We start from the raw sequence: 27,298 nt of genomic DNA, 5'->3' as shown, positions 1-27,298 counted from the left end.
TAATTAATTATGCTCAAACAGGTCCAAGAAAAGTGCTTGGCCTAGGAATGGACCAAGACAAGACAATGAAATGCTTTGTGAGTCATTTACACCATTCAAATGCGTTGTCGGCATTGTCTCTTTATGAACCACAAGACCACGCCCAGGATCCACTAAAAATGTGTGTGTGTTTGTCCATTTAGTTTATGTATTTATTGTTGTTGTTTTGGGTAACATGTCTAAGAGCACTTAGCCCAGGTTGATGTCATAGCCATCGTCATCGCCTTCTCACATATCGCATTGTATTCAAATGCATTTCGTGAATCTCATGAATAACAATGTTTTGTCCTATGAGTATGAGTTGTTAAGTACTCGTACTCAATCCATTAACATTTAACTGCTTAACAGCTTATTAATTGAATTTTCATCTTATTTAACATTTTTTAAGGTCTCTGTCAATTGATCTCATGATTCATGCAAAGATTAATCGCTTAGGAAGCGGCTAGCAAAAAGCTTTTAGTTATTGAGTAATGAATTAATAAATACTTTGAGTGTGTTGTCAGTATACAAACTATTATTTAATTCATTATAATAATACCTCAATAGTTGAATAGTATTTTTCTTCATCTTCACCATTTTATTTACTACTTAGCCTTTCATTAATTGCTAGATAAATTCCTTTAATAAACATATATGGTAATTATAGTATGTTTTAATACTGCTTCCTGTATGTGAATTTTTTGCACATTATTTAGACGGATGAACATTTATATATTAACATTTTATTGTGGTTTTTATTCGTTGAAAGCATTTAAATAATGAATAAAGAAACTATAAATACTGCAAGAGTAAACTTAGTAGTGAAAATATAATATTCTCTAATTTAAATAAAATAAAATAAAATCATTCATTGAATAAGACATTCTCGTTTTTATAATGTTCTTACTTAAATTTACATAAGTTCTTAAGTTATTTCCCCAAAACTAACTCTGTGGATTCTTTTGACTAATGATTAGCTGTCCAATTAAAATTGTATTATTATATTCAATTATTCAATTCTGATGAGAAGATTTTAAAATTTCAGCTTAATTCAAAATTATTAGACGTAAATTAAATGGACTTCCGAGGCTATCAATTCCAGTGCTTCGTTAATTCTAATTGGCTGTTTCAATCCATTGTAATTAATGCGAAATACAATAGTTGAGATAATTTAGGTTTAGGTTTTGGTAGAACCGGCAGCCGAAATCAATTTCAATTTCTCTGCCAACATATCTCAGGGATTTCGGAACATTTTGCATTTTGCTGATATTGAGCCCCACCCCCTCTTTGGCAAGAGTGTTTTTCGATCTCATTGCCATCGATTCCCTGGTAACTTGGAAGCCAATAGATATTGCAGCTTGCTTTTCAAAAAAGATGTTAATTGAGTGATGATTAGAGCGTATACTCCGGGCTAGTTCTGCAGCATTGCCAATTTCAATAGATAATATTGAGTTATGCATTTTTAATGTATATGGCAAATAATGGATGAATTATTTTTGATAAATGATCTTGATCATTCATATTTAATTTTTATTTAAAATTCTAAACTTGCCAGTTTAACTGATAATTTAAATAACATTAAATTTGTTATTTTTATCTATATAAGTTTGTACAAATCAAAGTTTTATTATTATTGATTGTTGATATTACGATTGAATATCAACTGGCTTTCTATGCTTGATTAGTAAACTGCTAAGTTATTTCACAAGTAATATTTCTATGAGTTGATGGTAATCTGTCGACTTATGGGGATTATCAAACACACTTGCACTCTCTCTTTCTTTATGAGATTATCAGTCGGGGGCTCGTTAGGTGACCGTCTGCAGTAATCTGCATAGGAGCAGGTCCAACTATTCCATTCACCAACTGCTGCTGAGGCCCCGAGGAAATGTACAGATGCAGTTAGCATTACGATCTGTTGTAAGCCAACTCTCTGTAGATCTCTAATGGCCGTCTTACGCGGAACTAATGATGTTGTCGTTGATGTCGATGTCGATGCTGATGTTGATGTCGACCACAACAATATGCGTGGCTTTAGCTTTGACTTATACAATAAAACTTTTACAACCTGCAGCAGAAATCGTGGAAAAGGCATTACGACAGACGGACAGCATTATAATGAAATTGAGAAAAGCAAAAAGTTAAAAAACAAATTAATATTGTCGAGCTAAATGCTCTGACGATCCAGTCAACTCATAAATAATGACTAATTGTCATATAAGAAAGAGTAATTATATAAATTATTGTAATAATAATGCAATTCTTGTATTATTCAATTGCAGAACATACTCGATAGATTCAATCCAGGTGCGAGACAGCTAATTGCGGCGGGCAAAAGTTACCTAAAAGCATTGCATGGTAAGCATCATATACTCATATACTCACTCGTATGCTATATATGTAGTATTTTACTATACTATGCTTAACTGCGCATACAGTTAACTAATTTGTAATGCATTTCATGCAACAGGTGCCGCAACTGCCTCGCGTCTATTCAATGAAGCATTGGCCAAGATTGCGATGAACGCGCAACAAAGCGGAACGGGCGATATTGGTAAGACACCCGCAAAGGGGCGAAAGAGAGTGAAATAGAGTTCACGAGATCAAACATTGGATTCTATATCTTTGCAGGTTCAGCTTTAATGAGCGTTGTGAATGTGAACAAGGAGATTCAGGATCAACAGATGAATATTGTGAGTAAAAGTCAGAGGATAGAAATTTAAAATTACAACTATTCAACATTTTTTTAAAATTATTTCTAAAAAGTAAAAACAAGTTTCAATTTCATTACTTAAAAAATTAAAGGGTTTTTTTAGTATATATATTTATAAACCAACAGATCTGAACTTAATTTTGAAATTGAAGATAGAAAGAATTTAAATGCCCATTATTTTGTAATTAATACGATAAATGATAACTTTGTTCTGTTGTTGTTTTAACAATACAAATGGAATGTAAACTACACAACTGAATTTAAAAATTGTTATTTGTAAATTAAAAAAAAAAACATTGTAATCATTTTATTTTTAATAAAATATTTATATACAACGAAAGATTGACAATAAATTTGCGATTTTATTTTCTAATATTTTTTTTTGTTGTGCTTTTTCTTCTATAAACAGCTGAAAGCCTTCTATGTGGATCTGTTGGTGCCATTGGAGACAAACTTGGAGAAGGACACAAAAGTGGTGCAGCATGAGCAGAAAAAGTTTATGCAGCAGCACAAAGTGCGCATGGAGAGCTACCAGAAGGCCGTCTCCACAATGAAGAAGCAGCGCAAGAAAAAGGCCACGCCCGAAAATACCGAAAAGGAGCTGAGAGTAAGAGTTCTCGCACTCAATTAAGATGTCGAAATATAAATCATATTGTATGATCATTGCAGAGTTTGCAAGTGCTGGAGGATCAGAAGAAAAAGCTCGATGTGTTCTGTGATCAAAGCTATAAGAACGTAAGTTCGTTGCCTAAGTCTTTCGTTTGAAGTTCTCAGAATTCAGAATAAGAGATTAAAATTCAACAAATTTCCGGTATTTCCCGCGTTCTGCACAGGCCATGACACAGGAGCGACGTCGTTACGGTTTCGTGCTGGAGCGCCAATGTTCGATAGCCAAGCACTGGATGGCCTACCATACCACCGGCAAAACAGTAATTGATAATAATTTCGAAAATTGGCAAGAAATTGCCGCTTCTCGTGAGATTATACCGCCGGCCGCATACGAAAGCGGCTACAGCAGCAGCAACAGCAACACACGTCGTCTGGTGAGTTATGCTTGCTCCTCCTACTCCTCCTCCCCGAAAAATGAATCCAACTCTAACAACTCTCTTAACTACACTCGAAGATCAGACAAGAACAAGAATAAAAAACAACCTTTAAAAGTTCCTGAAACTCGACTAAAATCGATTTTGAATGAGAGCTGCAAAAGCAAGACCAATAATTGTGGGAAACGCGAAAAAATCGGCACCCTATAGGGAATATGAACTTGTATCCAAGTTATGGATGTTATTTATACCCGCGACTCATGGGGAAGCAGAGTTGGTTAAGAATCTGAAGTATTCAATCTAGTAGTAGTAGTTGTAGGTGTATTGAGAGATATACCAAATATAGCTTTTGGTATATTTTAGTAATTTTTAGTATATTAATTAATATATTTTAGTGAGTGAGAAGTATATGTATATATAAATATATTTTTAATCAGTTACTACAGTCTGACTGTGCATATGAACACCAAAATCTATGATAATATAATATATAAAAGATGAAGATTCCTGCAAATTTTGTTGCGATTACAGAATATCATATAAGTTTGTTATTTGAGAAGCTGTTTTTCTTTTATTAAAAATGGGTAGTGGCTACCTCACAGTCGAGCACACTTGACTGAAGTTTACTTGTTATCATTTGAAGTCTAAAAAGCATTTACTAAGCTTTTCTATCTCTAATTCTTGCTAATTTCTAAAACTTTCTCAACTTTCTAGGAGCGCATCAAGGACGCTGATGATGAGCAGCTGCAGCAAAGTGGACATGGTCATGGCGCCCAGTTGAAGAAATCGCGCAGCATTGACGCGCCCTACGGCGACATGCGCACACTCCACGAACGCGAGAGTCTGGTGGGCACAGCTGGCTCCGGATCGACGCACTATGCACAGAACTCGCTGCCACGTGCCAAGTCTGACTTTAACTTGGCGCTGGTTGGTGCGACACCACTAACAAGTGAGATTAACTTTAACACAGTCCAGGAAATAATCATTAAGTACATATTTTTCTGCCAGGCAATAAACACAAGATCATTGAGGAGCAGCTGCCACATAGCGAACTGGAGCGCGGAGATCAGCGGCCGCTGGCCAAGGCACTTTATGCCTATATGCCATCGGGAGAGAATCAGTTATCGTTCGAAGAGGGCGATCGCATAGCGCTGGTGGGTGCCAAGGCCAAGGGCTGGCAGTTCGGTGAGAACTTGCGTACACAGCACTTTGGCTGGTTCCCAGTCGCTTACACCAATGCCGAGAGTGTGGAGCTGGCGCCATCTGGCGGTCGTCGTTATGAGAACATGCACATGAGCTATGAGCGCAATGGCAACGGAACTGGAGCTGGCGGCTTGCGCAGCTATCACGAACAGCAGCAGCAACAGTACGAGGCACAACTGGAGTTGATGGACAGCGATGCCACCTATCGACGTCGTCGCAATCACAGTGCTGAGGAATCGTCGCCAACTCGCATGTTCGGCGACACCATCAAGCAGCAGAAGAAATATCGCTCCGGCTCGGCAGCCAATCCACGTCCAGGTCCGCCACCCACGCTGCCCGCACCCGTGCCCAATGGCCAGGGCCAGAACCAAAGCCAGAGTGCCCGCATGCTGAACAGCTCGCAGAGCTTTTGTGCCACCAACGGTGTGCCCGCTGCCGTCGAGCGGCGCAAGCAGAAGCTGCTCAATGGCGCACAGGTGAGATAAGATTAACTCTCTTTCTACTCACTGACTGACTCGACTTGTCATCTTGCAGAGCTCCATGACCACACAGTCGTCCGGCAAGTCGGCGGCGGCGGCCAAGACATCGCTGCACAGCAGCAACGATAGCGGATTCGCCAACGAGCCACCTCCACAACCGGAGGTCGATTACTCCGACGAGGAGCCAGCCACACAACGTGTGCCCATACGGTATGTAAGCCAGAAATGCATTCCAATTGCTGTCGTTGTTGTTGTAGTAGCTTTTGTAGATCAACAAATGTTTCGTTTATCATATTACTTCGCCTAAGTTGTTGTAGAAATTAAATAAACTAATTAGTCTGAAGAGCTTAGAACGCTAACTAACTTTACCATTAAATCCACAGATTTTTATTATGTAGTACCATGTTAGTTTTCTTAAAGAAATACTATAGTTGCCCTTACTTTCTGCCGGTTTATATTTACTATGTGTTTAGCGCAATATTCATTCATACTTAAAGTTGCCCTTAAATATTTGAACTTTGAAAGAACTTCGGCCTTTTAAAGGTTAAATCCATGATGCCATTGATGAAGAACTTCTATTATATTATAAATATATATTATATAATAAATTAATATCAACTACAATGCAATTACGCCAGCTAATGCTTTTTTTATTGCTCGACTGATTAATATCCTTTGAAATTTTAAAGAATACTCTGATTTTCACTAACTATGTACAACAACAACAGCAGCAAATTGAAAGCTATAGCTAAGACAATTTTAGCAATTTGCACCTCGTTCTCGCATCGCTTTTAATTGTCACTAATTCGCGACTGTCATAAGCCAAATACATCATAATCCAATTGAAATCATAATCGCCCTGCTTGAACCTATTTTGAATTGATCAATTGTTTGATTTATTTGCATTATGCGTTTCTTTTTATTGTTCTTATGATTTCATGTTTACCATCATTATATATATATGTATATTTGCCTATATATATACGCTCTTTGTTGCCCTCCATCATCGTTGCATACTTTGTGCTAACCACCGCTCACCGCACCACAAAACCAACCACCCCAAAACACCAACCAAACAATCCACCCACCAATATATCAAATAAAACCTTAAGACGTCGTGCTGATACGAACACACATACTGTGCCACGCGATGTGGCATCCTGGACGCTGAGTCGCAATTTCCGCAACAGCGTCGACAGCCAGATCGACGACAAAAGTCTGCATCGCCTGAGCCGTCAGAGCGGCGGAATGGGCGGCAAAATGCGCTACGATTTGATTGCCTCCGATGATGAGATACTGCAGGCCTCCAGTGCGGGATTGAAGCGCACGAAATCGTTTTGGAAATTTGGCGGCGGACGCAGCGAGGATATTCTAGCGGGCATGTCGTTGTGGCAGCATCGCGACCTGGTCGCGGCACCCAATCTCGAGGAGATGCGTGACGAGCCACGCTCAGATGAGGATCGCGATCGTCACAGCAACGGCAATGGGAATGGGAATGGAAATGGTACTTTGACTAAATCAAACAATTCCAGTTCGTCGCAGGAGAAACAGGGACGCGGACGCAAGGACAGCATTACAAGCACCGAGATCTATGGCGATGATGATGAGAATATCTATGGCATTAGTCCAGCAATGCCACCACAGCAGCAGCAGCACCAGCAACAGCAACAGCAGCAACAACAGAGGAGCAGCGGTTATACGCCCAAGTCGCGCATGAAGATCATGAAGACCATTGAGATTGACATTGAGGAGCCGTCGGAGAGCGAGCGTCTGAGCACGCTGCGTCGCAGTCAGCACCAGCAACAGCAGTCGGAGTATGTGCATCGCAAGCTGGACAAGCAGGGCTCGGGCTCAGCATCGATGGCATCATCGACGCCACATCACAAATCGCAAACGCTTAGCAGATCGAAGCCATCGCAGCAACAGCAGCAACAACAACAGTTTCCACACTCCACAGACGAAGGCGAGAGCGATGAACACGGCACATTGAAGCTGAGCGATGTGAACAACTTCTTTGATGACATGCAGCACGATGGCAACGGCAATCCGGGTAATCCGAATGGTGGCAATCATGGTCTGGTGATGAAGACGCTCAAGCGCAAGGATATACTCAAGCAGTATTACACCAGCGAGGATGAGTCCGAGGCGGAACTGAAGTCAACCAGCTCGGATCCCTACGATTGCATTGTGATCAATGATCATCTGGTGCGTAAGGATGACAAACAGAGACGCCAGCATCATCAACAGCAACAGCAGCAGCAAATGGAATTCCATACATTTCGCTCGTCCACATCGACGACGGCAACGAATACGCTGAAAAAGTCAAATGCCAAGGAGCAGGAGAATACGCTGACTCGCAATTCGACGGGTAATTCTGGAGCACCCACAGCCACCATCCTGCCACGGACGCGACTCCTTAAGTCGTCAACGAGCAACAATAACAACGGCAACAGCAGCAATCACAACAACATCAGCAACAGCAGCGCCACGCTGGAGCGCAATCTGAAGGCGCATGTGGGCAACAAAAGCTATGGTCCCTGGTATGATTTCTGGGATCAGGAGCAGCATGGCATGACGGGGCAGAAGAATGCCAGTGCCAAGCTGAAGTGAGCCAAAGGCTTGGCGACAGAGCATAGGGAACAGCGACAGGGAAGTGGGTTGTGAGCAATGTGGTTTCGCCGTTTTCTTACCGGAGAAGAAAATGCGCCGAGCGTGGCGGCGATTAAGCAGAGAGAAAAACAGAGAAAGAGAGAGGGTGGGAGAGGGAAAACAGGTGGAGAGTGTGTAGCATACAGAGCTATTTCAACAATTTACACATTTACAGTATATATCGGTGTAATGCAGCAAATATTTTTAGACAGAGATTTTTATATTCAGACTTGCAAATAAAATAAAAATAATTCAGAGTCAGAAAGGGATATTTCACCACAGCATAGCTGATATGGAAAAAGTCGCACTATTTAAAATTTTTATTACTTTTCAGAAATATCATGAATACTTAGCAATATCATAGAACCGATATGCATTGTAAATATATTTTAAATCAAAGTTTGTTAAGTCGAAATTACTTAGTGTTTAGTCTGCTAAAGTGTGCCAAATTTGGAATAGATACATTTTTCAAAAACCATTGATTCTTTTCTATAGTTTTTTGCATTACTCGTATTTAAAGTTATTTTTATCATAGGAAACTGTAATCTTTTGTTCACTTATTGAAAATATGCCGAGTAGCTTCCATTTTTGGTGCCTTGCCCAACGCACAGTTCTAGTTTAAGCACAAAACATACCATATAAAACTTATATACATATCTATTCTTTATGTTATGTTGTTTTTTTTTTGCTTTAGTCCTAAGACACTCACGAACAGACAACTGCACACACACACACTCACATATATGCGTATATACGAGAAATGGGAATATTACGTATACGTTTTGTACTTATTTGCAGCAAGCGCGGTATTTATCGCATTTATTCCATAGGCTATTGAAAAACGTAATTCCCTCGTAGGACTCCCAAAACAACAAAAAAAAAACACAAAAATCGTATGTAAATTGCTGAACAATATCCCCCATTGTAAGCGCTCTTTTTCAGTAGTACCCTCCAGGTTATACTATGTAAACTGCTATCGACTTCAACTCGACAAGTCCAACATTATATTGCAGCGCCTCACAATTTGCCACAATCAAGTTGCGACACACAAAGACCAACGATCGCTCAGCTCCCATGATCTATCGGAGTGTCAACAAGTAGCAACGACAGCGCAAGGTGGACTTTCTCTTATGATCGATCCATCCAAAAACAAAAGCGGACACATTTCCCAAAAAAAAAAACAAAAATAAATAAAAGAAAATAAGAAAAACGAATAAATAATAATCAATGATAACAATATCTACATTTTATATAAATCTTAACTATAATTTTACTTATCTTAGCGTTTAGCATTAGAGCTAGAGCTAAAGTTGCTGCTCGTTTATGCCTGATTAAATGGAACTGGCAATGGATTCACAATATTCGAAGGACTTCTAGTCTTGCTTGACCAGTTCCAATTGGATTCTTGGTAGTCATTAAGTTGTATTGTTTGTTAAAAATTATAATATATATATATATTAATACTCTATGTATGTTAATGATCGAAAAATGTAAATTCAATTATTATGATGAATAAAGCGAGAATTAAAGAAAAGTAAAACTCTTTACTCAACAAATTGGATTTATTTTAATGTTTTTTTTCGTTTAATAAATTAAATGAATACGTTTCTTGTGTCTACTTATGTATCCAGCTGGTTATTAGTTCAGATATTCTTTAGAAATTTTATTTATTGCGGATATCACTCTAAACTTGATAAAGCTTTCCCAGATGCTGACATTTTACATTTACAAAATGTTCTGTTCGCAAAGAAACGAGTGAATATTAAATAGCTATTTCTAGAAATTCTAAAACAACTTGAAAGAGATTTTAAAAAAATGTTAACACACTTTATTCAACGAACTTATAATTTAAATATTCACAGTATTGGCGAAATGTCAAACGTTTTGTGTTTACCAGAAAACTCTCAAGTACTCTCTCGTGACCTGCAAAGAGATGTGTTAGTGTATACACAAATATTTTGGAATGTAGATTATTTACTGCATCGAGTTGTACTGGGTTTTTCCCGAACATTAGTCTCAGTGGGCTTTGATACTTTGAACTTCGTAGCTTTTGCAGCACTTTCAATGCCTTTGGAATAATGCTGCGGCTTAAATTGGGCGAATCAATTTGTATGACAAGTAGCGTTGGACAATTTTCAATAATTGCCAAGACTAGATTGTCAATATTTTCGGTATGAGCTACTCTAATAAAAAGATATGTTATCACTTTAAGATGCTTCAACAATTCAAGGCAGCGAAGCTCGCTAAAATGGCAGTCCAATCTTTGTAACCCCTCGATGCGTATAATTTCTGCAGTCTCATCGTATCCCAGGCCAGGCACATGAATCGTCAGTGATGATAGTTGGTGTAATAGCTTTGAGGACAGAGCAGTAACTAAAGGCATTAAGTCCGGGCAATCATCACCATAATGCCCAAAGATCTGTAGCACACGTAGATTTGGCAACTCAGCGAGTGGAGAATATTCTTCAGCCTTTTGTGTCATCCGAAAACTAAGTTCCTTAATGCGCTTTGAGTGCTGGGCGAGATCGGCAAGTGTTTCTTTAATGGGGGCGTTGTTTAATACCAAAAGTCGTATTTTGGTATGGGAATAGATAGGTTCAATCATTGGATTTCTACTCATTTTGGATTCATTCAGGAAATCTTCATAATCATCAAACTGATACAAAATATCCACAACTTCATCTGGAAGCAAAAATATAATTTAGTTAGTCTATTTATACATGTAATAGTCTTAAATCATTTAATTAACTGTCTTGATAGGTTGCAATGCACTTTATGTTCGGCAGGGTTTCAAGAGTGCGAATTATAGTCTCGAGTACTTCATAAGGCTCGTCGTCTTTTAACCACAGTATAAGACGCTCCAGAGTATACATTCTCTTCAGCATATTCAGAAATTTTTCCATGCATATTTTATTCCATTCGAATTTTCTATTCAGATTCACAATTAAATTCTTCACATGATCTGCTGTATGGTGCAGTAAAATCAACTCTTGTTTGAAGCCCTTAGCTGATTTACTTCCCAGTTCCATTCGCTTGTAAATCCAACATTTGTAATCCTCCCAAATGCGATGGAATCGTTGACAAACTTTGGCAAAGTTCATATGATCTTCTATGGGCAAATGATGTAATAAACAACTAAGGGAATCATCATCCAAATCTAGTAAATTCATGCTGAGTTTTTCATTTGTTAATATTTATAATTTATAATTATATTTATCCACAACCAATAAACGACAATTCACGCCAAGGAAACATAAACAAAAAACAGCTGATTGTGAGCTGTCATGCGTTTTATATAAATACCGAAAAGAAATAAACGCTTTTTCATTTTGGTATTTTCGTTAGCTGAACTTATGTATGTTGCAATTTTTAATTTGTTCTGATATATGACCATTCGAACGTATTTAAAGCAGATACCATTAAGGAAGACTCAAATTATATACATTTATAGATAACAGGCTGCCTATTTTACTTGTTGCTAATTTTATCAACTAATTAGTTTTTATATTTTTTATAAATTGAGTGTAATACTGCCGTTACTTCAAATTTGATTTCCGGCAATGCTTCCGGAGGTATGTCTTTGATTATGCTATCCCAGAATGCGTACATTTCAGGATGTTGCAGGGACGATTGCTGATTTGGACGCTGTGTGAACAAAGTATTTTGATGCTCTATAAGATTTGCCACCATCGTTGCCAGTCTGTCTGTTGTTTCCCGATGTCGCTTCTACAAAAGACCTACTCATAAATATATGCAATATTTTTAATGTTTGATTAACTTACGTAGGTATTAATATGCGATTTTTGTTCTTCTTCATCGGAGGTTAAAACTGGTAAATGAGATGAGGAATGTGCATTGTCTAGACTGGCTGTATGTCGATCCTCCATTTTCTGGGTACTCTCTGTTCTCTGTAATTTTAATGAATATTTAACAAATTGAAGAGAATTTAAATTGTGCCTTTACTTTTAAAGTTTCGCTGTATTTTTCTTCCTCTACATCAATAGCAAGCTCTGGCACTTGAAATGACGATTGGGTTCCAGTATCACCTGACCAGGATTCATCTTGTGACTCAAAATTGCTATTATTGAAGTATTCATCATCCGCAACGTCTGGTTTAGTAGCACTTTCCTGAAATTGGGAAGTTTATTCATATACATTAGCAATGATCTGTTATGGTACCGGCTTCGCTTAGTTGCATCTAGTATGTATATGATAGTAACAATGGGATTCAATTAATTTATTTACCCAGTTAGGAGGAACTGCTAGAGGGTCACAAATTGATAAATTTGCTGTAAGTGAGGAATCATTTGAGCTATGACTTTTTCTGCATTTAATGTTGTGACGCTTTCGCCAGCGCCAAAGCCAGTTGACACTGGGTTCGTAGTCATCGTTGAACTTAACACAGAATTCTTTTGCCTTTGCTAAAAGTGTACGCTGATCAAGGTTGTTTGAATCCTGTTCTTTGAACCATTTATAAAGCTCTTCCTCTACCAAGTCATGGACACCTTTTCGTTGCCGTTTTCGCTTTAATTCAGATACTTCTGAATATTTTTGAATTTCAGTTTGTCTCTTCATAATCCGGTAAATTGTTGATTTGTCACAGCCATATTTTGCACACAGAATATTTTTATTGACTTTGTTATTTACAGCTGTAATAATTTGCAGCTTTTCTTGAATTGTTAAACCATTGACGTGCTGAGCTCTACTCATCTTTCACTATTTTAAGAAAAGATCAAAAGCTTCGCAGCAGCAGATAAACAAATTACACGATTGCTGCAACTAACTATTGAGGCAGCTAAGAAAATTTTCTTAATAGCCATTAAAAACATCGATACCTTCGTACATCGATATTAAAAAAAGAACGATAACATCAAATGTAGCAGAATGGTGTTGCATCACTATCTCTATCGATTATTAATTTGATGCATATGCTTGTCTCTTTCGCACTAATGTTGAGATTCAGTACAATGAAATTAATGATGATAATGTTAAAATTAATGTAGTCATAATGCAAATGACTAATTTTTTTGGGGTTTATATAGGGCGTGCAAAAACTAGCAAATACTTACACTTCTGATTCTCTTGCTTGGCGCAATTTGTGGCGATAATGTCTTCGCTAGAAAATCCATTTTGGACTTATTTTTCCAATCAACTTCAAATGTTTCAGGTGCAAATTCACATTGTTTAGCTTTCATGACTTTTTGACTTTCAAACGTATAATAAGATTTGAGATTGTTCCATTTTCGAGATATGTCACCTGTTGATGGAACCAAATAAACAAAATACAGTAACAAATGCAAACACTAATGATGCATTATTTAATTGCATGTCCAAACCTTGACTTAGCTGTACGGTTGGATGGAATTTGGCGTTGATTTCCTTCGTTAGCTTCATCCAAAAATCACTTTTCATACTTTTCAATTTATATAGCGGACTTGCGTGATTCCACATAAACTCGGCAGCCTGAACATTTTCAATAATGTAATCAGTAATTTGATTTGTAAACACTGCTTTGGCCATTGTTTTTTGCTTGTTTACTACTTTCCCGGCTGACCTACATAAGGTGTGACCACACTTTTCAATTGCTTCGCTTATGAAGAAAAAAATACTAAGCCTTGATATATCGATAGCTTTCGATAAGATGTGCCGGTGTCGGTATCCGAAAATAAACAAACAACGTAGCTAGCTGAAGCGACGACATCGATCCATGGCAGAGTAGGAAATAACATGATAGGATCGTGGAAACTGGTGCTACCCGTTGGGTTTGTCTTGTATTCGCTGCCCTTATTTCTGCGTGTCAACAGCACCTCGGACTACATCATCGATGAGGAGTTTCACATACCACAGGGCCTCGCCTTTTGCCGCAAGCAATTCGATGTGGTAAGGCGTAGCCAGACTACGGTGGCCATAGTAACCTTTACTTTAAATGTGCTAAAAGGATGAATATTGCAGTGGGATTCGAAAATCACCACCTTCCCGGGCTTGTATCTGCTCGCTCTGGTGCTGCAGCCCTTCAATGCCTGCACCGTGACTGGATTGCGCCTCCTTAGCTTAGCAGGGGCTGGCATTAACATATTGTTGTTGTACAAAATAAGACGACGCACGCTGGCTGGCACTGGTGGCAATGCATATGCGGCTCACGAAGCCATAACCCTATCGGTGCTACCACCGTTATATTTCTTCAGTCATTTGTACTACACGGACACGTTGGCGTTGACCATGGTGCTGTTGTTCTACAATTACTGGCAACAGGAGGCACATCTGCCGGCGGCTGTCTGCGGTGCAGCCAGTGTGCTTATGCGTCAGACAAACATCGTGTGGGTGTGTATGTGCTGTGGCATCACCATACTCGACACGGTCGTCCAACAGTCCGCCAAGACTCGGCCGGAGGGCGAAAAGAATATACGTCTTTTTGACACAGCGGTAATAAGTTGAATGTTTTTTCCCAATCTTCATATATCTTATACTCATTTCTCTTGCAGCTTTGGCTCCAGCTGCTGAGCAGTCCGCAGCTGATTTGCAATTGCATATTGCACATTCTGGCCAAGTGCTGTTTCTATGCCTCAATCATACTGCCATTTATTGGCTTCATCTTCATCAATGGCTCCATTGTAGTAGGCGACAAAAGCGCTCACGAAGCATCGCTGCACCTGCCGCAGCTCTTATATTTCGCTCTCTTCGCTGCCGGCTTTGGCATCTCCAATACGCTGCGCCAATTGCGTCCGGCCTTGGCATTGCTGCAACGCCATCGACTACGCACAGTCCTAGCCGTAATGCTCATCGCGACAGTGATTCACCTGAATACTGTGGTGCATCCCTATTTATTGGCCGACAACCGCCACTATACCTTCTATGTGTGGAGTCGTCTGTACGGCAGATATTGGTGGTTCCGCTATGCCATGACGCCGCTGTATGTGCTCGCATTAGCGCTACTCTGCTGTGGATTGCGGCATATGCCGGACAGCTTTAAGATAATGTTTCCGGTGGCTCTGCTGCTGGTGCTGTGCTTCCAGCGGCTACTCGAGCTGCGTTACTTCCTGGTGCCGTATGTGCTCTTCCGACTGAATACGCGACCAACGCGCAAAGGATTCGCCGAGTGGCTGGAACTGGGCGTGCATCTGCTGTTGAATGTGGTCACGTTCTATGTGTACTTCACAAAAGAGTTTTATTGGCAAAATTATCGCACACCGCAACGCATCATTTGGTAATCACATTCCCATCTCCATCTCCATAAAAGACACAGCATTAAGTCGATTGAATATTGCTTTTGTTTATTCATTGCATTGCTACTGGAGTGATAAATTGCTCTACGATTTGTCAGTTATAAAAGTAAAGATTGGTTGTACACTAAATATATATATTTATGTAATTATATCTTATGGTATTCAAATGTTGCACCCGATAAAATGTTCGTTCATATAGAGATTCTTAATAGCTAGATTAAAAGATTTCACACATACATATATGTATGTATATATAGTATAATACTGTCTGGGAGAATAAGTACACGCGTTCACTACAAAATATCAGTTAAAAAACATGGATATGACAAAAAGAATATAAAAGAAATACATATTGTACGTGAATGATGAAGATAAATGGCTAAGAATCAAGTCTATTCATTAAGTGTATGTAAAATGCAAAAACTAGGCAAGAAATGTTACTCTGTTAATTGGTAATACTAATGCAAAAGTACGTCCTAACACTTTGAGCTTTGAGTTGAAGTGCAGAGCGTGCTCTTTCTCCCTCCTTTCTCTCTCCTGGACCGCCAAGTGCTAATCTTAGAATTAGTTTGGCACACACACAACATAAATGATTCAAGACGGGCCGTGTCATCTCCTGTGTTCGCATTGTTTGCTTGACCCTTTTAATCAAAGGCCACCTTGCGTGCAAAGGAGGTGAGTGATGATATCTCGCTGGGATTGGAGTCGGATGGCAGATGATTGAATTCGATCTCTTCACTGGCAGCGGATGCAACAATATTCTCATTCGACTGCGTTGTCTCGTCCCGCTGGTGCATCGTGGGCCATTGTTTGTGACTGGGTGCATACAAGATGAGCAGGGCAAAGATATAGATGTTCCACATGCCATAGACGCCGGTGAGAAAAGCGGACGTTAGCTGAATTTCGATTTCTTCGTTCCATTGCCAGTGCCCTTCGGCCATTTGGCCCATGATGAAGCCGGCGACGGTCAAACCAGCGCACAGCAAAGTGGCCAGCATAAGGAATTTGAAGCGATAGATGAGACCTAAAAATAAATGAATACGCACAAGTTTATTAAGTGTCCAATCTTTTGAAATTACAAGTTCCTAATCCTTGGTAAACAAATAGATGGCCACAATCAGGCCATAAAGACCCAGCACTTCGGCAAAGATCAATATCAAAACGATGCCCACAAAGAGCTTTGGTTGCAATGCCGAACCACGTACTCCAGCGTCACCCACAACGCCAATGGCAAAGCCTGAAGCCATGCCAGAGAGACCCACAGCAATGCCAGCGCCCAGATTAAGAAAAGCACGGAAACTGGTGTACAATTCGGACATTGTGCCAGCCAGGAGAACAGCGACAACCAATCCATAGATGGCAATAATGCCAGCCATGACAACGGGTATGATGGACTTCATAATTAGTTCTGGATGCTTGACGGCCATCGTTGCAATACCCACACCCGACTTGGCTGTTCCATAAGCAGCTCCCATGGTGGTGAACACAATGGCCGAGGTGACGCCCATGACACAAAAGAAACATGCATGCGTCGACTCATCAATAGTGCCTTCACCTTCGGCTGAAGACATTTTGCAATATGGTTTCCTTTGCTATAGAGTTGGACGCACAATTGAAGTATAGCTCAACACCTAAATCAGTTGCCTATTCAGTTATAAACCGATTGGAATTTTAAAATACATATTTTTACTATTATAAAGTTGGTTTTTATGTTTTCGATGAATTCTTTCAACAAAATTAAAATAAACTTTAAGAATATCCCCAAAGGCCATTTCTATTGCCTACTTTACTGGGCTCTTACCGTTTAAACTTTTTATAGAAACTTTAATCTGTGGTTAAAAACAGTGGGAAACTTGAAAACCCTCCTAATTCCTGTCATACTTTTGGAGTTCACTCACTCAGCACAGTCTTACACAAATCCAAGAAAATAGATGTATGAATAGCATATCTACTAGACGTCTGCATGAGTGGCAAAAAAAAATCACATTCAAATGCACAATGGTCAAAATGAATTGAGTGAATTTGAAAGCAAAGCCAAACTGAAGTGAATGAGTTGACTCGCTTACGTACGACTCAGTCGCACAAAGAATAGAGAAAGAGAAACGAATTGAATGAAGTGAGAACTCAGAAAACTGAGACGCTGAATTCGGACGATTCAAGTTGCAACTGTAAATAAAATTAAACTGTAAATATAAATTAAAACAACAACATTAAACTAAAAAGACAATAAAAATAACGCGGACTACAAATACATACAGATTCGTCCGCTTCTTTTATTAATAAGGTGTCCATGAATGCGTCTTTGAACTGCAGGCCTCAGAAAAAAGAATGGACCGAATTTGCACGCAACAACTCGAATTACTCGAATATACTACGCAGTGTCAAATTTGTCATTTACCTTTTCGCTTCATTCGTTCTCTTTCATTTCGTTCAACGTCCCAAGCTATGAAGCAAAACGCGAACTTATACTGATACAATGTCGATTCATTTCTTGCATTCCACTCATTCCATTCGAATGTATTCAATGAGACGTATGTTGTGAGTGGTCTCATGCAGATGTCTAATATCTACTCACCCTCGTAGTGCAGACGACGCGCCTGCGACATGGATGGCAATGAAGTACGTTTATCGCCAATGTCCTTGAACACTTTCCACACCATGAAGCAGAGGAAGAGAAAGTAGACGGCAGCCGAAACACCAGCGAGCACAATGAAACTCATGGCAACCTTGGCACCCAGCGGCGTTGTCCAAATGGAGTAGAAGGGATTGCGCAGTTGGACGCCCCGTTCACAAATGTCAAACACAAACAGCGAAATGCAACCGACAACAACGGCCGACAGATGCTTCCAGTAGCGTGAGCGTATGGTGGACTTGTTGGGCGAATCCTGGATGAGCATATGCTCGCCGGCAAACACAAGCCAGAAGGAGAGAAGCATGGCATAGAATATGCCTTGTCGCACATCGCTGAGTAGCAGCATATATGGCATTTCCACGCCCAGCGTCAGATACTCGAGTGGCAGATTGAGGAAGCTCAAGGCACCGCCTAAATACAGCAGCATGTATTCCAAAAGGGCAGGAGAACGTTGCAGGATGTGAACGCGACGCCAGAACCAGATCATAATACCCACGACGAAGGGGAAGAGCAGTGTCTTGAGCAGCAGCCAGACTTGTGTGAAGCCACCATTCTGATAGATGGCTGTCAAGGTGAGATCATGCATGTGTCCCACTTGCATGTTAATTTGCTTGGGCGAGTCCATGGGGAAGCGCAGGTTCAGCAAATAGAAGCTGTGATGCAGTGCGCCCAGCTCAAACAGTGGTATGATGTCGCAATTGTAGAGGGTCTCCTTGGCGTGCACATTCGATGGATGACAGTCGAGATAGCGATGTTCAACGCTGTTCGCATACAGCTGCCAATCCTTGTCGCCATCGTCGTTATTGCGATACGCAAGTCGCGCCTCAATAGTCAACTGCAGATCCTTGGGCGGTGCACTTAGCTCCGAAGACGAAACATATGCAATGTCCACCTGCAGCACTCCAATGAGATTCTGCTGCCACCGGCTATAATCCAGTACACGATTATTGCGTGGCAGCGGCATTTGAAAAACATACACCAATTGATTGGCCATCTTCAGTGGATCATCTTCAATCTCGTCTAGCTGCACTGGATTACAGGCACCGGCGCCACGTGAATACACAAAAAAGCTGGTGTCGTTTTGGCGACTGGGATCATCACGACACTTGGTGCCAAGCACAGTTTGATGGCCAGCGGGAACGGGAGCATAGAGACCACCCAGCAGGAAGCAGGCCACTTGACAAAGCAACAGACTGCTCACCAATATGGACAGCTTGCGGCCGCTCAAATTCTCCAGAATCGTACCCGACATTTTCTTTTTGATTTTTTTGGCTAAGGTGCGGCACAATCACAGTTACTGCGTTATTTCGAGTTACGAGGCAGCAGGCGTGTCCTCTACTTTTGATATCTCACGTTAATGTAAACAATTTGTATTTGCGCTATAAAAAGAACTCGAAATGTTAGGTGCCGACTTCTTCGTCGACTGTCGGCGAAACAAACAAAGCGGCGGCGTTCGTATACAGAATGTTAGAGTTGTCGACTAATTTGCAGACAGCCTGCGAAACAGCTGTTGCTGTTATTGACCTATTAACGGTAATTTACAAAATCTGTAATATTGCAGGATATGCTTATATTCATAATATTTCTATGATGACGCATATTTGTGCAACAAAAAGCAAAAAATAATTAAAAATTAGACAATTGCTGGCAACTCTTAAGGTATCGATGCTTTCTGTAGTAAACCACTTATCTATCGATAACATGGCTGCAGTTGCCAGAATGTTACAATAGCGACAACAAATTCGAAATGTGATTAAATTATACCTGTTGCTTACTGCAAAATAGCTCTCACACATAATTTAAATTTAGTAATTTGGGCATTTGGACATTTAGATATTGCACAAAATTAGGTATACCTGCTAATGGGCAGATGGGTAAATGCATATCGCGCTGCAGCTGCTACAGCGGTAAAGCTAAACAGCTGTTTGTAATTGTTTTGATAAGAAAGTACACAAGTCCATAAGTATGCAGCGGACATCTGTAAGTCAGAAACCCCATTTATTTACCAACAGTTCTAAAAAACTCGTTCTTTACGTCTTACAGCAGCTTTGGCAATTACCTGGCATTGCTTACCGGTCAACATTTCGAACTAGACAGTTTCATAGCCGACGTTTCGTTGCCCATCAGAGCAATCAAAGTCGTAGCTGGAAGACTTTGCCCTTTGTACGTCTGGGATTTGCACTGGTTGGTGCAGGAGCACTTGGCTATGATGGCTATGTTAATGATTTCACCTACTCGGGATCGTCGGTGCGCTTTGTGCGTTCAGTGAAGACAGCGGTGTTAATTGCCATCGATTATTTGGGACTCGATGAAAATGATGCCGAGTACAAGACAAAGATTAAGGTATTACATCAGAAGAGTGCTGATCGTCTGCTGGAAACTTGTCTGCTTAACGGTGGCCTCTACATAAAAGTGGGGCAAGGCTTTGCGGCCATCAATCACATATTGCCCATTGAATATACCAGTACGCTGGCTAAACTACAGGATCAATGTTTGCCCACGTCAAAAGAGGACATTCAAAAGGTGTTCCGCACAGATTTTGGCCAATTGCCTGAGGAGTTATACCAAGAGTTTGATTACAAGCCCATTGCGGCCGCGAGTTTAGCTCAGGTGTTCAAAGCGAGATTACACAGCGGCGAACAGGTGGCCGTCAAAGTGCAGTACAGCGATTTGCAGAAGCGTTTCATTAGTGATGTGGCGACCATTATCTTTCTCCAGGACATTATCGAGTTGGTCTTTAAGAACTACAATTTCGGCTGGATCATGAACGATCTGCGCAAGAACCTAGTACAAGAACTCAACTTTGTGCAGGAAGGACATAATGCTGAACGATGCGCGAACGATTTAAAGAAGCTTAGCTATGTAGCAGTGCCCAAAATCTATTGGCCACAAACAAAAACTGTAAGTGCTTTATATGTTTATCACAAATGTATTTATTTTAACTTACTGAATAACTTGTGTTGTAGCGCGTGCTGACCATGGAGTGGATGGATGGCTATAAAATCGGCGATGTGGATGCAATTAAGCAACAAAACCTAAGCCTCATTGATGTTGACTCGAAGCTATATAATGTGTTTGCCGAGCAAATCTTTCACACGGGTTTCGTGCACGCTGATCCGCATCCCGGCAACAGTGGGTAATCATAATAATTTGTGACGATCGGCTCAAGAAAGCAGCATAACATTTAATTTGCAGTTTTTGTGCGAAAAAATGCACACAATGGACGCGCGGAGATTGTCTTATTAGATCATGGGCTCTACGAGGAGTTGCCGGAGAATGTGCGCGGCCCGCTTTGTGAGTTTTGGGAGGCAACTGTGTTACGAGACGAGGCCAAGATGAAGGTGGCCGCCAACAAGATTGACGTAGTCGAGTATATCAAGTTTGCCGAAGTGCTTTTCCAGCAGCCCATACAAATGCGCAGCGGTCCAATTCGTAGCAAGCTCTCTCAGGAGGAGCTTGATCACATACGCAAGGTGGCCAGGGAGAACTTCGATGTTATTATGAGTACGCTCAAGGAAATGCCACGCAGCATGCTATTCGTCATGTGAGTTCTCCATTGAACAACTTATTTATTTCCTATAATAAACATGTTTTGTTTTTTAGCCGCAATTTGAATACGGTGCGATCCATTGGGGACAAGCATGGGAACGTGGTGAATCGTCCACAGGTCATGGCACGCTATGCCCAGCGCTGTCTTTACCAGCGCAATCAGAGATCGCCGGTGCAGTATATGCGCTGGATGTTTCGTCGCATTTACTTCGAGTACTGTCTGTGGTCAGCATCAATGCGGCTGCGGGTTATGAACTATTATTTTAATTTCTTATATCTGGTGGGACGCGCTCCGGAATCTGCAAAAACGCTAATGTATGATTTGATGGAACAGGACAAACAGCACTAGCTAATTGAGCATTTTTCTATAAGCATTTGTCGTTAATGTGTGCAATACTTTTTAAAATTGTGATTCTTGTCATTTCAAAGAAGCTAAATAGATTAAAACTTGCAACTTTTTACGCTTACAGCTTGTCATTTGGATGGACATAGACAACCCGTTTAGCTATCTAAAGGTCACATAAGCTACTTTAATTAAATTGCAGCTCTGCTATCCAAGGTTGGCTCACTCAAAACAGTTATTGCTAACCAACATTCACTGCCACTTAGGAGTCCCAAACACAACGAATCAATAGAGTTTTCAGATTAGCGAAAACTTTTGGAATTTTATGCAACTACTGCATCATATACCCTGTAAAAAATCAACACAAATCATCTTAAGTCCCGATTTGTTTATGAGTGAAGTGTATTTATTTAGGCACGTTTATACGAAGACTTTAAGTTGATAACTCAACGCATAGAGGGTATCTAATTAACCAGCTATATATGTTTGTGAATATCGAGCATTGTCGACTTGTGAGGAACACACATATTTCTGCCCCGAAATAGGCACAAATGGGCGTCAACAACTACATATTTCCGGTTGTGTGGGGCGCCATGGCAGGCATCAACATGCCAAAAATCTTTGCGCCCAATATACTTTGCATATACATATATAGTATATATGCACGATATGAGCAAGTTGTGAATGAGGCGCCTCCCGAACACCTTTATAACACTTTCACATAAAGTGCACCATCGAGTATATGGAGTATATCGTGTGGTGCACACAGAACTAAATTCAATTCAATTTCATTTAAAGTTACTTTCGCTGACTGACAGACAAGCGAGTCAAGTCCTCTAAGCCTAGGTCGAGCTGTACTGTGGCCAAATCGAATATTATTTTTAGAAAATGTGAATAGTAATAGGTACAAATTTATTTGAAAGCGATTTTCTGAATAGAGCTATATGTTAAGTTTCAGAAGTCCTTATCGAATAGATATACATATTAGATTTAAGACTTGGCTATTGATGTCTGCAGTTAAAAAACTGATATTTATATTTTAGCTTAGCTTATCTGAATAATTGATCGAATTTGAAAATACCTTTCTTCAGCTATAAATATCGTCGCCATGTAAAAACTATTTTGCCAATGAGACTTACAAATATTGTGTTAATCTCAATACTCCTTCAAATGTGAATAAATATATACAGAATAAGCTTTCTAGAATTTGCAAATTCTTTATAATAAAATATACCATTCTTACTGTTCGAGTATCACAAACTTTTTGGGTTTAAAAAAAATTTCAAATTTAAGAAATTCAATTTGAGAGTACAAATTTTTTTCGAAAATAATATTTGCATTGTTTATTCATAGTTTTGTGCCATTGTTTATTGGCACTGTTGTTGTTGCTTTTATTGTTTGGAGCCAGAACTAAATATGAAATTAAAAATCAACGCTAAAGTGTGAAACGCCTGAAATGTCGGCTGTCTGAATGTCTCGCTGTCTGGCGGCAGTCAGGCAAAGGACTCGTCGAAGGCTTAGAAGTAGCTCTGCAGGCAGCTGGAGTAAGCATTTGCAGACAAGTCGCGGAACGTAGCAAAGGTCTCGAGCGGAAATTGCAAATTATCCGAGCGGAAAAAGTCTCCGAATATCACCGATACCAATTAGCCATGAATAAGGAGTTCATTTTGCAGGGCGGCACGCCCATTACCAGCGAACTGGCAACGGTAAACGATCCTCCAAAATCGGGAATAACATTCGTACTGGAATCCTTGCTGTTGTTGCTTTTTTATAGGAGCTGCGCAAGCTCGTCTTTGGCACAGCGGCGATTCCAATGCGTGCCGAGTGGCTGCAGACAGCCTTCGTCTTCGGTGCTCCACCCAAGGAGGAGTTGGCCTATGGACTTCGATGTCCGAGGAATGCCACACGCGGTCTGCTCTCCGTGGTGCAGGGCTTCATCGTTAAGTATTTGCTCTTCTCCCGCAAGAGTACTCGCAACAATTGCACTGAGTGCGTGGAACGCTTAAGGGGAATCCCCAGGAAAATTTAAGATGTCATTGAGTGTGTGCTTTCTTTCAGTCCTCTGCTGGCCACTGCTGATATGCAGAGGGATGCACTCTTCCACGCCTTAATCGAAATACTGCGCACCATCTCGGACAAGGGCAAGGTCACCATGGTGCTGCCCTCCGAGGATGAGGTGTTTGTGGATCACAGTGCCAGCTACTTTCATGACACGGTCACCGAAAAGGTAAGCCCAGCGATTGCATAACTCGTTACTTATTGATTTTGCTTATTACTATTTGTAGCAAAAAATTCGATTTCTATAATATATTCTATATATTATATTTCATTTCAAATCTAATTTCTACAAGTTAAACAAATTTTTAATTAATTTTTTAAAATTTGCCGCATTGTTTAACATATTTTCTACGCTTCAACAATAAGTATTTATCTATGCCACTTACTTTTTATAGTCTTATCATTAAATTTATTTTTCTGTTTTTAAAATATTGAAATTAGTTGAAAATTCCGGAGACTCTCTTCTTTTAATCTTCTCTTTATCTGCTCCAAAAAGAATTTGTAATTGAAAAATTCCTCACATCAGTTGAAATTTATTAAACCTAATAAACTTTTTGAAATATTAGAAGCTACAACTATTTCTAATCTGTATTTCAAATTCAATACTAGTGTCGTGTAACAAATTTTTTCCTTTGTTTCTGTTTAATAAATCAATTAACTTTTCTTGTCTCTAGCTCTATACCTTCACTCTCTCCCCCAACGACGAGCTGGAGCACTTTATGAAGCGCAATTTCAAATACGTAAGAATTGAAGTTACAGAATTGTACTCACTTCTGTAGCTCTATGAATGTTCTTTATATACAAAATGTATCTAATTCACTTCCAAAAGTTTACAGAAGAGGAGACCCCGGGCACTTTGCTGTTTCTCTATAGCGCCGTCCTCACACGTTCGATGGGAAAGTAAGATTTCAGCTGTAGAGCGCGATTTAAAATTCGGCAAACACGTTAGATAGTCTAGATATAGCTAAAAAGTCTTTCAACTATTGAAGTATATGGGCTAATTGATTTCATAATCTTTCATAAACTTTTTTTTACAACTCGATGCAGAGTGCGCACGGATTTAGACTCGACGAAGGGTTCACCTTTGACGATGAGCAACCACGAAGAGGGATCCCTGATGATTGTCACGCTGCTGTTGACCGGACGCGCCACGCCCTATATACACAACGGCGTGATTAATGTGGGCGATGAAAATAGCTATGTGATTAATTTCAGCCACTTATAAGTTGATCTTTGATCTTAATTTGTCACTCTTTTCCATTGCAGGCTGTGCCGCAGTACGGCGTACTAAAGCGTTGTATGATCGGTTTGCTGCTCTGGGATATTGAGTCCGCTAGTGTGAGTAATATTATTGATTTTTAATTCCATTCCCTTTCATCCATCAAACCGTGAAGTAAATCGGAGTGTAAAGATAGTAAAACACATTTTGAACTTAAACTTTCTGATTGTTCTTCTCCTTGAACACTTGAAACTTAGAGAGAAAAAACACTAAATTAGAAAATGTACATTTGAGGATCTATCAAAGTTTAAGATTAACTTTGATTGAATTCTCAAAATGGAATATCGATAATGAGAATGTTTTAAAGGTTAACTTATAATGAATTAGTAGACAGCTGATAAATTTATTCTTTTCTTAATGTTTTTTACCCTATTTCTAGGCTGCTGTCAATCAATCGCGGCAACCGGGCTCACGGCTGAAGACGCCCAACTATCCCATTTGGATAACTAGCTGCACGGGTCATTATGGAGTGATCTTTAATCGAAACCCGGATCTGTTGCGCAACTATCATGCCGAGTCGCGCTTTGATGTGAACTACTACAGCTGTTCGGGCCATCAGATACTGATGACCATCGATAATCGGACGTACAATGAGCAGGCATTGGTCATGTTGGAGCGGCAGCCAATTACACCGGAGAGCACCTCGTTGTCGGGCAAGCCGGGCAAGGATGAGCCTGTCTCGCCGGTTGGTGGTGCTGCTGCCGGCGTTGTTGGTGTCGCTGGCACTAGCGGCGGTGGTGGTGCTAGTGGTGCTAGCGCTGGCAACGATGTGGTCGCCAAGGAGGAGTCAACGCTCAACACGCCATTGCAGCGTTTGATTCATACCAAGTGGGAAGAGGCAACTATAAGCTTTCACGTGCAGCCATCGATGTTGAGTTATCTTTTTAGTACCACACAGTAGTACGAGAGACCAGCTCCTCCCCCATCATAAACGAAAATGCAAAACTCTACTTTCCCCCCTCTAAAGAAGTTAGCTAACTTTCCTCCCCCGGCCTCTAGTGTAGTTCCCACTAAACAATTTCCTTCTCCCCTTTTCTCACAATTTGCATTGTCAGCATGTCAGCTTGTTATGTTGTCTCTTAATCTATGATATAAATCGACTTTCTTGGCGAATGACCAATACCCTACACCATTTGCAGCCAAGTAAGTTATCTACTCCTACAGTTCCATAGTTGTCCTAGCACCATTTGTTAGTCTAACAATCCTTTTTATAATACAATTCCCGTAAGTTCCCCTTACCAAAAATAATTACTATTTTCATTTGTTATGTAGTTTTTTATTATTCACTTACTAGTTGTGATAGAGCTCTAATGAACTATACATAGAAGTATAACTCCCCTTAATGGATGATAGATTCCTTAACTAGTTTTAATTACTATAGTCTAGTGCCATTAATTGTATGCTTTATAGTTAAAAAACTAAACAAAAAACAAAACCCAGCACACTTTTTCTAATTATTCACTTAGTTGACTTCTAATAATGGCTGTCTCTGAGCTCTGTTCTGAAGAAATGTCAAATAATTTTCAAATGGTATTTTAAAAAGATACACGAATTTGTAAATTCCAAAACAGCGATGGTAAATACACGTAAAATATTGCGGAAATTATGTTACCGAGGCCTCTCTCAATCCATCAAGAGCGACTACAGGAACTCAACCAGTTGAGGTTGCCGCCTGGAGCCACTAGACGATCAAATTACAATACTAAACTACATATCCACGGCACTTACAATTACATTCGCATAAAATACAAAAATTGTTAAGATGTATTTAGAAATAAATGTTCAAGATAATTATGAAAAAACACGATCAATTCTTTAATATCGGGACGGTGTATTGATATTTTCTAGAAAAAGGATTTTAATAATTTCACCAGAAATTACTATCGTTCAATTTAGTTAAAACTCCACCCAATGAATAACAAATGCAAATTATTTAAAAAAATATTTATTAATAAATTTGTATGATATTTATTAAAGTTATTTGTGTTTTTTTTTTTTTGGTTGGTTGGTTTTTGTTGTGGTTTCATTGCACAAAAATGATTGAAGTTCCTTGTTTTAGCCAGTTTTTAAAGAGAGATTTCTTTTATTTAGTTTACGTTGAATTCTTTA

At 39.8% G+C, this 27,298-nt stretch overlaps 7 protein-coding genes across 13 annotated transcripts in view; 4 read left to right on the top strand and 3 right to left on the bottom strand.

The window, feature by feature from the left end:
• LOC133846120 (brain-specific angiogenesis inhibitor 1-associated protein 2) overlaps window positions 1-9,641 on the top strand; it is a 35,225-nt gene extending 25,584 nt beyond the window's left edge. The window contains exons 3-12 of one of the 3 annotated variants that reach the window (XM_062280878.1): window positions 2,301-2,376; window positions 2,489-2,572; window positions 2,650-2,711; window positions 3,141-3,338; window positions 3,401-3,466; window positions 3,565-3,774; window positions 4,489-4,723; window positions 4,783-5,453; window positions 5,512-5,666; window positions 6,569-9,641. In XM_062280878.1, coding sequence (XP_062136862.1) covers window positions 2,301-2,376; window positions 2,489-2,572; window positions 2,650-2,711; window positions 3,141-3,338; window positions 3,401-3,466; window positions 3,565-3,774; window positions 4,489-4,723; window positions 4,783-5,453; window positions 5,512-5,666; window positions 6,569-8,066 — 3,255 coding nt within the window. In that variant the 3' untranslated portion in view covers window positions 8,067-9,641. The remainder of the gene's footprint in view (window positions 1-2,300; window positions 2,377-2,488; window positions 2,573-2,649; window positions 2,712-3,140; window positions 3,339-3,400; window positions 3,467-3,564; window positions 3,775-4,488; window positions 4,724-4,782; window positions 5,454-5,511; window positions 5,667-6,568) is intronic. The other 2 variants (XM_062280881.1, XM_062280879.1) reach the window with 2 other exon arrangements.
• Window positions 9,642-9,910: 269 nt separating this feature from the next.
• LOC133846443 (uncharacterized) lies at window positions 9,911-13,674 on the bottom strand. Of its 4 annotated transcripts, none has more exons than XM_062281428.1 (8): window positions 13,442-13,674; window positions 13,175-13,362; window positions 12,351-13,051; window positions 12,069-12,233; window positions 11,888-12,013; window positions 10,855-11,831; window positions 10,084-10,787; window positions 9,911-10,028 (listed from the first exon to the last, which is right to left on the bottom strand). In XM_062281428.1, the coding sequence occupies exons 6-8, from the start codon at window positions 11,273-11,275 to the stop codon at window positions 9,996-9,998; spliced, it is 1,158 nt and encodes a 385-aa protein (XP_062137412.1). In that variant the 5' UTR covers window positions 11,276-11,831; window positions 11,888-12,013; window positions 12,069-12,233; window positions 12,351-13,051; window positions 13,175-13,362; window positions 13,442-13,674; the 3' UTR covers window positions 9,911-9,995. The 4 variants fall into 4 exon arrangements, with proteins under 4 accessions (XP_062137412.1, XP_062137414.1, XP_062137413.1 ...); XM_062281430.1 differs by having other exon boundaries at window positions 13,442-13,651; XM_062281429.1 differs by lacking the exon at window positions 12,351-13,051.
• A 71-nt stretch (window positions 13,675-13,745) lies between these two features.
• LOC133846442 (putative Dol-P-Glc:Glc(2)Man(9)GlcNAc(2)-PP-Dol alpha-1,2-glucosyltransferase) lies at window positions 13,746-15,537 on the top strand. Its single transcript, XM_062281427.1, has 3 exons — window positions 13,746-13,985; window positions 14,058-14,528; window positions 14,588-15,537. The coding sequence occupies exons 1-3, from the start codon at window positions 13,833-13,835 to the stop codon at window positions 15,311-15,313; spliced, it is 1,350 nt and encodes a 449-aa protein (XP_062137411.1). The 5' UTR covers window positions 13,746-13,832; the 3' UTR covers window positions 15,314-15,537.
• On the bottom strand, window positions 15,356-19,408 carry LOC133846440 (protein wntless). The gene is made up of 2 exons (XM_062281424.1): window positions 17,904-19,408; window positions 15,356-16,352 (listed from the first exon to the last, which is right to left on the bottom strand). Exons 1-2 carry the CDS (start codon window positions 19,210-19,212, stop codon window positions 15,973-15,975), a joined length of 1,689 nt encoding a protein of 562 aa, XP_062137408.1. The 5' UTR covers window positions 19,213-19,408; the 3' UTR covers window positions 15,356-15,972.
• Window positions 16,360-17,061, bottom strand: LOC133846445 (V-type proton ATPase 16 kDa proteolipid subunit c-like). Its single transcript, XM_062281432.1, has one exon. The coding sequence runs from the start codon at window positions 16,897-16,899 to the stop codon at window positions 16,414-16,416; it is 486 nt and encodes a 161-aa protein (XP_062137416.1). The 5' UTR covers window positions 16,900-17,061; the 3' UTR covers window positions 16,360-16,413.
• A 116-nt stretch (window positions 19,409-19,524) lies between the features above and the next one.
• LOC133846441 (uncharacterized aarF domain-containing protein kinase 5) lies at window positions 19,525-21,968 on the top strand. 2 transcript variants are annotated; one of them, XM_062281425.1, is made up of 5 exons: window positions 19,591-19,940; window positions 20,004-20,861; window positions 20,927-21,092; window positions 21,156-21,504; window positions 21,564-21,968. In XM_062281425.1, the coding sequence occupies exons 1-5, from the start codon at window positions 19,926-19,928 to the stop codon at window positions 21,856-21,858; spliced, it is 1,683 nt and encodes a 560-aa protein (XP_062137409.1). In that variant the 5' UTR covers window positions 19,591-19,925; the 3' UTR covers window positions 21,859-21,968. The 2 variants fall into 2 exon arrangements, with proteins under 2 accessions (XP_062137410.1, XP_062137409.1); XM_062281426.1 differs by lacking the exon at window positions 21,564-21,968 and having other exon boundaries at window positions 19,525-19,940; window positions 20,927-21,096; window positions 21,156-21,393.
• Window positions 21,969-23,153: 1,185 nt separating this feature from the next.
• Window positions 23,154-26,948, top strand: LOC133844509 (inactive ubiquitin carboxyl-terminal hydrolase MINDY-4B). Its single transcript, XM_062278539.1, has 8 exons — window positions 23,154-23,558; window positions 23,627-23,841; window positions 23,911-24,079; window positions 24,585-24,650; window positions 24,740-24,810; window positions 24,958-25,111; window positions 25,177-25,248; window positions 25,569-26,948. Exons 1-8 carry the CDS (start codon window positions 23,502-23,504, stop codon window positions 26,088-26,090), a joined length of 1,326 nt encoding a protein of 441 aa, XP_062134523.1. The 5' UTR covers window positions 23,154-23,501; the 3' UTR covers window positions 26,091-26,948.
• The last annotated feature ends 350 nt before the right edge of the window (window positions 26,949-27,298 follow it).

This window comes from Drosophila sulfurigaster, chromosome 3, assembly GCF_023558435.1.
Source record: "Drosophila sulfurigaster albostrigata strain 15112-1811.04 chromosome 3, ASM2355843v2, whole genome shotgun sequence".
NCBI classification, from domain to species: Eukaryota; Metazoa; Arthropoda; class Insecta; order Diptera; family Drosophilidae; genus Drosophila; species Drosophila sulfurigaster.
Note: the sequence above shows the minus strand (reverse complement) of the source record. Positions and strands in the feature narration are given on the sequence as shown.